The sequence below is a fragment of the Cynocephalus volans genome, chromosome 1 (assembly GCF_027409185.1).
Source record: "Cynocephalus volans isolate mCynVol1 chromosome 1, mCynVol1.pri, whole genome shotgun sequence".
Classification (NCBI taxonomy): Eukaryota; Metazoa; Chordata; class Mammalia; order Dermoptera; family Cynocephalidae; genus Cynocephalus; species Cynocephalus volans.
The window spans coordinates 52,649,194-52,656,848 of record NC_084460.1 but is presented as its reverse complement, the minus strand read 5'-3'; the positions used below and the strand labels follow the sequence as shown (position 1 = coordinate 52,656,848).

Below are 7,655 nucleotides of genomic sequence, written 5' to 3'. Positions count from 1 at the left end.
TGTTCAAGAAAGTGTTTCTATGTTTACTCGTCAATGATCCAAGGATACCCTGGTCACATAGCTAAAAAAGTCACATTTGGGGTTAAGTACATGGCACAAACATTATTTTTAATGAGAAGGTCAGCTGGAGGATGAGCAGAACAGTTGTCAAGGAATAATGAAATCTTGCAGTCGTTATCCAGTCCAGATTTCCCGCAGTGAGCCCAAGCCACTGCTACAACATATTTGTGAAACCAATCAGAAAAGATGTCCCTGATGATCTATTTCTTTTTGTTAACATAAAAATAGACTGGTAAGAAATTCACTCTTTGAAAACAGTGAGGACACAAGCTTTTGCGTATCCCAGCAAGTTTATACTATGTGTACCTGCTGCATTAGCACATCCCAGCACAGTTATTCCATCCTTGGCACCCTGAATTCCTGCAGGGGCTGTCTCATCAGCTGTAGGCAGTGTCTTTCTGGGGCAATGATGCTAAAGCAGTAATGTTTCATCAGCATTATGGACTAGCTCTGGCATCAGATTTTCATCAGCGATGACCTTGGCAAACATGTCAATGAATTTCCCCTCTGCTTTGTGATCAGCAAATGCTTTATCACCACAAATCTTTAAAAATTTAATGCTATTTCTTAAATTTCTGCAACCAACCTATTGAATATTCACAGTTCCCTTAAATTTTCGGTTAATCATGGTAGATCTTTGCTTGTTTCATGACCAGCATACCATTAAGTGACGTGTTCACAGTGGCACTGACAAATCCACTCTTTCTGTACACAATCAAGATCTTCATTTTTAGCTTTATGTGGTGTTTCACTACATAAAGCACAAAACTTTATGTTAAAGCATACAACTTTAACACTTTATCCTTCTTTCTTCAGGTCATGTATGGTGGTCATTCCAACAACAAACTCTTCTGTATGACGTTTCACACTTATACCACTGTCCAGTCTCTCTAACAGCTTGACTTCCTGCGCTACAGATAAGCACAAATACTTTTTCTTTTTCTTTTCTTTTTAAAAATTTTATCACTATTACCCATAGGGGTATCAGGCCTTTTTGACATTTTCAATATCTTTGCACCACAGAGAATGAACAAAAAAACACACTGAATAATGCATATAGGTCTTGGTCCCATGTGGGTCAGTGTGGGGAACCTACTGTTGATGTATTTAGCCTGCACACATGTGATTTTATTGCCCTTTGTGGGTGCGCTAGTGTGGAGGAACAGAAGCATGCACAGAAAAGATATGTCATAGCTGAACAGTGCTGGGAGGTCTTTATTCTCTCTGGGACTCTAAATAAACTGTGTGTCATGTACCTGCATTTTAACTGAGACCCATCATATGAGGTCAATTGTGGAATTTTCCACTTGTGGCATCATTTTGGTGCTCAAAAAGTTTCAGATTTTGGAGCATTTTGGATTTTGGATGTTCGACCTGTGTTGATTTTTGCAGGCTGATCTTATAAATCTGTACTAAATCCTCTCATTTTTTTGTAGTTATTTTTCTGTGATTTTTTTTGAGGGGAGTTATGATATTTAATTATATCATCTGCAAAAAAAGACAGTTTTCTTTCCAATTCTCAGGCCTCTGATTGCTTTCTTTTGTACAATTGAATTCGTGTATACATCCAATACAGTAATAAATAGTGTGGAGATGTTAGGCATCACTGTCTTTCTTGTTTTTTGTTCCTGCCATTAGTGGAAAAGCATTTAGAGGTTCCTCAATTAAAACATTGACTTTGGGAGAACACATATTTATTATACTGTACAATGTATATTATATATAAATACTCATATATGGTATATATATCATATACACATACTTGTATTAAATATGTAGTCATATATTAGGAAAACATCCATTAATTACTATTTTATTGGATTTCTAAAATATAAGTGGCTACTAAATTTTGGCAAATATTACTGTATTTGCAAATTTTAAGCCAATCTTGAATTTCTAGAATAAATATTACTTGGGCATGTATGATTTTTTAAAATTTAGTATTGGATTCTGTTTGCTTACATTTTAAGGTATTTACATTGATATTCATAAGTGAGGTTAGTCTGTGATTTTATTTTTGGGTGCAATCTTTAGCATATTTTGCAGTTGGTGTTATATTTGCTTTATAAAAATAATTTTGAAGTAAAAGAAATTGTTCTTTTACTATGCTCTGGAATAACTGAAGTAGCATTGAGATTATCTGACCTTTAAAGGTTTGGTAGAATTCTTCTGTGAAACCACCTGGGCCTGGTGCCTTTTCCCTTTTCCTCATTAAAAAAATTAAAAATATAATACATGTACTGAAAAGTGCACAAATCACAAATGTACAGCTCAGTGAATTTTTTCAAATGGAATATATTTGTGAATATATTTGTTTAATCAACATTTAGAGCAGAAACAGAAACTTATCAGCATGCCAGAAACCTCCCTCATGTCTTCTTCTCATCATTAGCTTCCCACTGGAATAAGAGGCTGAAGCCTTTTGGTCATGGAGCTATTTATGCTCTTATTTTTTCCCCCTATGGTAACTGATCTGCTTAGATTTATTGTCTCCACGGAGGTCACTTTTGGTAAATGGTGGGGTATTTTTTGGTTAACTATTTCATCTAGGCTTTCATATCTATTTACATAGAATTGTACAAATTAGTTTTAGGATATGAAAGGTTTTTTTGTTGTTGTTGTTTGTTTGTGTTTAAACCTATTATCTCCCTTAATTGTTAAAACCACAGGCACTGGATGTTTTTTTCCCAAGTGTTCCATCAAGGTGCATGCAACAGAAGTTATAAATCCCTCGTGTGTGTGTGTGTGTGTGTGCGTGTGCGTGTGCGTGTGCGTGTGCGTGTGCGTGTGCGTGTGTGTGTGTGTGACAGTGTTATTGAAAAGATACTTTTCTATGTATTTATCTGTCTGTCCAGCTAGGTATCTAGGTATTTATCTAGGTTTCTAGTAATCTATCTGTATTTCACATGGTGAGGAGTGAATTGGAAGGGTGTCTACGAAAGACTGACAAAAGAGATTTGGCCGGGCTGTCTCTTCTCTCCCTTCTGACTTCAGCTACAACGTGATACCATCTTGCAACCATGAGAGAGAAGCCAAGAAAAGTGTGGAGGCATCAGCCCTGCCATTGATGAGCTGCTGAAATAACACTAGGAACCACCTACCTCCAGAGTTTTTAGCAAGTGAGATATAAACTTCTGTTCATCTGTGCCACTCTGAGGGTTCTGTTATTTGCAGCTGAACACGTTCCTAATTGATCCAGTAAATAAGATAGGCAAAACCAGAAAACCCTAGCATTCATAGTACATGAATGTTTAAATGCAGGAAAATTATCCTAGACACACAAAGTTCCCAACTCTAAAATACGAACCTGGGCAGCAATTACTCAAATTAAGTGCTTATTGCAATGACCTTTTTAGTGTAACCCTTATTAAAGGCGTACTTTGCATAAATTATTCACAATGTTTTAGATATAATTTACCTTTGTCACTTTTGAGCTAATGTGCATAATGAGATAGGACCTGTTGAACAACTGATGGTGTAAGTCCTCACAGAGTTTTAAAAGGATTAAATGAGATAATCTACATACAGGGTCTAGAACAGTGCCTGGCACATGATAAAGTGCTCCATAAATGTTGATTATTATGTCTTAATCCTTAATAATAATAAAAAATAATGATATTAGTTATTACTACTTGGATGACTAGCCCCTTTTCATCCTTCATGCTCCCGTAAAAAAGTTGACCTCCTCAGAGAGGCTCTCCCGAGCTAGTTTATCTAAAGTGAATCTTTCCCCAAATACCTTCCATTCTCCATGGCCCCCATTCTGTTTTTCTCTCAGAGAACTTGTCACCATCTGTGATTCTTTTGATTATTTGTTTGGTAAATATGTGTCTCCCCCACTAGAACATAAACCCCATTAGAGTAGAACTCCCTCTGAGTAGCATAGATTCCACACTCTCTATTCATTTGTTGAATGAAAAGGTGACCAAGGCCATCTAATAAAATAAGAAGAGAATGCTGTTGGTGCAGACAGGCTGTGCAGACCTGGCCATTTCTTTTGGTATAATTTTGCCCACATTTAAATAAAAGTGGAGGTGGATAAAAATACTGTCCAACTCTAAACCTTTTTCATACTGTGAGGGGGCCTAGTAGTTTTTTTTCTTATTTTTTAATCTCCAAAAGTTCGATGAAAAGTCATTTTAATATTTAGCTTACATAACTTGGCAAAGTTTGGCACAAATTGTTACCTTTGGTAAAACATGTTGTTTTGCATTCGAATAGAGATTTAAAATTCAGCTTAAAATTTTTTAAAATAATGGCTTCTTGTAATCAAGGATTTAAATGAAATTTTTATATGTGTATTTAATATGTATATTATATATAATAAATATATACACACATACATATTTATACACATAGGTTTTTTGAGGATCCTAGCATTTCAATTTTAAAATAGCCCTGTAAAGATTATGTTTGGTACCAGGGTCAAAGGGAAAATGGAAACAAAAATGTTTTAAATGGAAGGGATGAGTCCTAAGGTAGGGAAGCAAGTCTCACACACAACAGAGTGACTGGAGGGGCCCCCCTGATGAGCCCTGAACCGGTGGGAGGCAGGAAGGAGTGTGCCCAAGGCCACTCTCTGAGGGAAGAGGACCCCACCCACCCACCGGATGTGCAATCCCATGGTGCCCTGCAGGATTTCCCCTTGGGGTCATAGGTCATGGTCCTGACAACTAGCGTCATGGAAAAAAACACCAGGAGACCTTTTCCTTTTTTTTTCCAGCATCTTCCAGGACAATAGGATCATGTAGCAGCCAAGCAGTGGGCTTTGGCTACCTGAGTTTGAAGCCCAGCTTCCCTGCTTACTAGTAATGTCTCTTGGGGCCTCTCTGGGCCTCTGTTACTCATTGGTAAAATGGTGGCAATAGCCCAACGTATCTCACTAGGCAGAGACTGGCACATAGTAGGTTCCCAATACTGTGACTTTTATTACCCTCCTTCTAGATAATACCATGAAGTCTGCCAGTTTTGATAAACAAGGTAGGGTTCTGGGCTATTATTTCCTTTAGTATAAATGCCCCATAGCCTGGGAATCTGTTTTTTAATTTTGATGGATATGTGGCTAGAGCTGTGACAATCTTATTTGGATCATCCAGAGAATGTTCCAGAATTTCTATAAAGGAGGGACAGAGGTGGCCATCTTGGAAGACGGGCTATGGGATTGGAGTTCAGCTTGATTTCCTAGTCAGCACAGGCACATGATCTTGTAGTTGCGCTTGATAGCTGCTGCCAGGGTTTTAGCTAGTTGTGTTTATTTGGGGTGCTTTGGAGGATTTTGGGAATTTGTGGGGTGGTGGTCCTGGTGATAGCCACGTAGCAAGCCCTGATTTTTACTTGGATTGCGTATTTATCTGGGGGACTTTCAAGGGCTGTTTTGTACTGAAATCTGTACAGCAAACAGTTATGCGGACTGAATATTATGTAGAAAGCTCTGGAAAGGTTTATGGAGACAGGGGTAATTGCTACTTCTTCTGCCCTCCTTGGGGCTACTGGATGATTAATGTGGCTGGGATTAATTTGATCTGGAAAATAGAACAGGAAATAGATTTGGGGCCTGGATTCCAGAATTAACTGTCCCATCCAGCCAGTTTCAGAGGGTGCAGTGGTTGATGCTGGGGGCAACCCTAATCTCCTCCCACCTTTCCAGGGAGCCACATTGTAGGTCGTGTTTGATAGGGGGGCCCATGACTGCCACTGACTGCCCCCCACCTCCAATTATGGTGAAAGTTTATATTTATTTTCATTATGAGTAATGTTCCACATATTTCCAGATGTTTATTAGCTGTTTCAATCTTTTTAAAAGTAAATTGCATCAACATTTTCCTGATGGTTTTGCTTATTAATTCTTAAGAATTCTTTGCTTATTAGGGAAACCAATAACCAACCTTTGTTACAGATTTTTACCAAACCCAAGCCCCTCCCTCACTCATTTTTTGTTTTTATATGTGATTTTCATTTTTGTATAATTGCTAAGACCTTTATAGCTTTTAGGTCTTAGGTCATGCTTAGAGAGGCCTTCTATAAACCAAGATTTTAATTGTAAAAACATCCACTTTTTAAAAGTACCTTTTTAATTTAGATGTGATTGTTCCATATCAAATTCATTTTGGTGTGTAGAATGAGGTAGAGATCCAGCTTAAAAATTTTCCCAAATGGCTAAGTTATCTCAACACCATTTCTTGAATAATCCCACCTCCCCCCACTGATTTTAAATACTGTCTTCCTAAATTTCTTCCACATAATTTAGTCCATTTCTTATAAAAAAAAAAAACTTTTTGAAGGGAGACTGTGTAAACAGGCATGTGGTGTAATGATGTCACAGTAGAAATTGGTAGAATCTTCGGATAGGGCAGCAATGATCAAAATATGGAATTTTTTCATTGGGGCATTGAGGTTTACGATGGGACACAGCTGTGGAAGGATGGACAAGGGGTGCATCTTTTGTATTCTCTATAAAGTGTTTTAAGAAACCCAAAGATTAGGTCACCAGAAAACACACAGTGACAAGACTTTACACCCACTCACCACCTTGGGGCCTGCACCTCAAAGTGTGTCCTTCCAGCTTTGGAGGCAAGGGCCAAGTCGTAACCCTAAGCCATGGAAATTTGCTCGGAACCGCAAATAACTCACGGGAGTCACATCACTTTGCTCACATTTAATTTTTATTTTGATTTTTTTAATGCTGCACAACACGATATTTATTTCATTTATTTCTTTGTTTCGTTTATTTCGTTTATTTCTTTTTGTTTGCTGCTGTTATTTTATTTTCTGAAAGTGAGAGGGAACTTCTGTGGCCTTTTTCTTTTTCTTTTTTCTGTAGGCCGCCTTAAGCTTTCTAAATTTGGAACATCTAAGCAAGCAGAAGGGAAAAAGGGGTTTTGCAAAATCACTTGGGGGAGAGAGGAAAGGCTGCTTTGTTAACCATGCCCTATGGTGGGTGATTAACTGCTTGTACAATTACGTTTCACTTGTAATTAATTGTGCTTAAGGCTTTACTTAAATTTGGGGGTTCCCTCCTTAAAGCAGCTCATACTGACGAAGGTGCATGCGCTGGATGATGTCACGGCAGTCGTTGAACACACGGCGGATGTTCTCGGTGTCCACAGCGCAGGTGAAGTGAGGATAGCAGTAGTGGCGCCCATCTCCACTAGCAGTGCTGATTCTCTGTGGGCACAAACACAAGGACTTGGTCAGTGATACCCTCTCCACGAACCCCCATCAGCCACAGGGACATCTACCAAGAATGACTGTTGACCAGCTGCTGATGTAATATTCAAACCAAACGTAGGGCACAGAGAGCTAAAGCTCACACTGATAATGGTGAAATAAAGTTGCTTAATCCCTACATTCATAATTAAGAAAATTTACATCCATAAGAAAAAAAGAACAAGAAAGAGAGGAAACTGAAGACAGGATCTACTCACCAGAAACTCATCTCGAATGAAGTACTTGGCCCGGGTCACGCGTGGGTCCTCTCCGGGCTCGGGAGTCGCTGCAAAAAATTTAAACATTTTATTACTTAAGGCAAATTAAAGGTTACAGTAGAGCTAGGGTGCTGACATCACTGTAGCCTCCTAACTTCTCAAACTCTGATT

General features: G+C 38.4%; 1 protein-coding gene across 10 annotated transcripts in view; it reads right to left on the bottom strand.

Moving 5' to 3' along the window:
• Positions 1–6,704: 6,704 nt before the first annotated feature.
• GNAS (GNAS complex locus) overlaps positions 6,705–7,655 on the bottom strand; it is a 52,831-nt gene continuing 51,880 nt past the window's right edge. For all 10 annotated transcript variants that reach the window (XM_063080146.1, XM_063080152.1, XM_063080178.1 and 7 more), the window contains 2 exons: positions 7,485–7,552; positions 6,705–7,224 (listed from right to left, as the gene is read on the bottom strand). In XM_063080146.1, the coding sequence (XP_062936216.1) occupies positions 7,078–7,224; positions 7,485–7,552 (215 nt within the window). In that variant the 3' untranslated portion in view covers positions 6,705–7,077. The remainder of the gene's footprint in view (positions 7,225–7,484; positions 7,553–7,655) is intronic.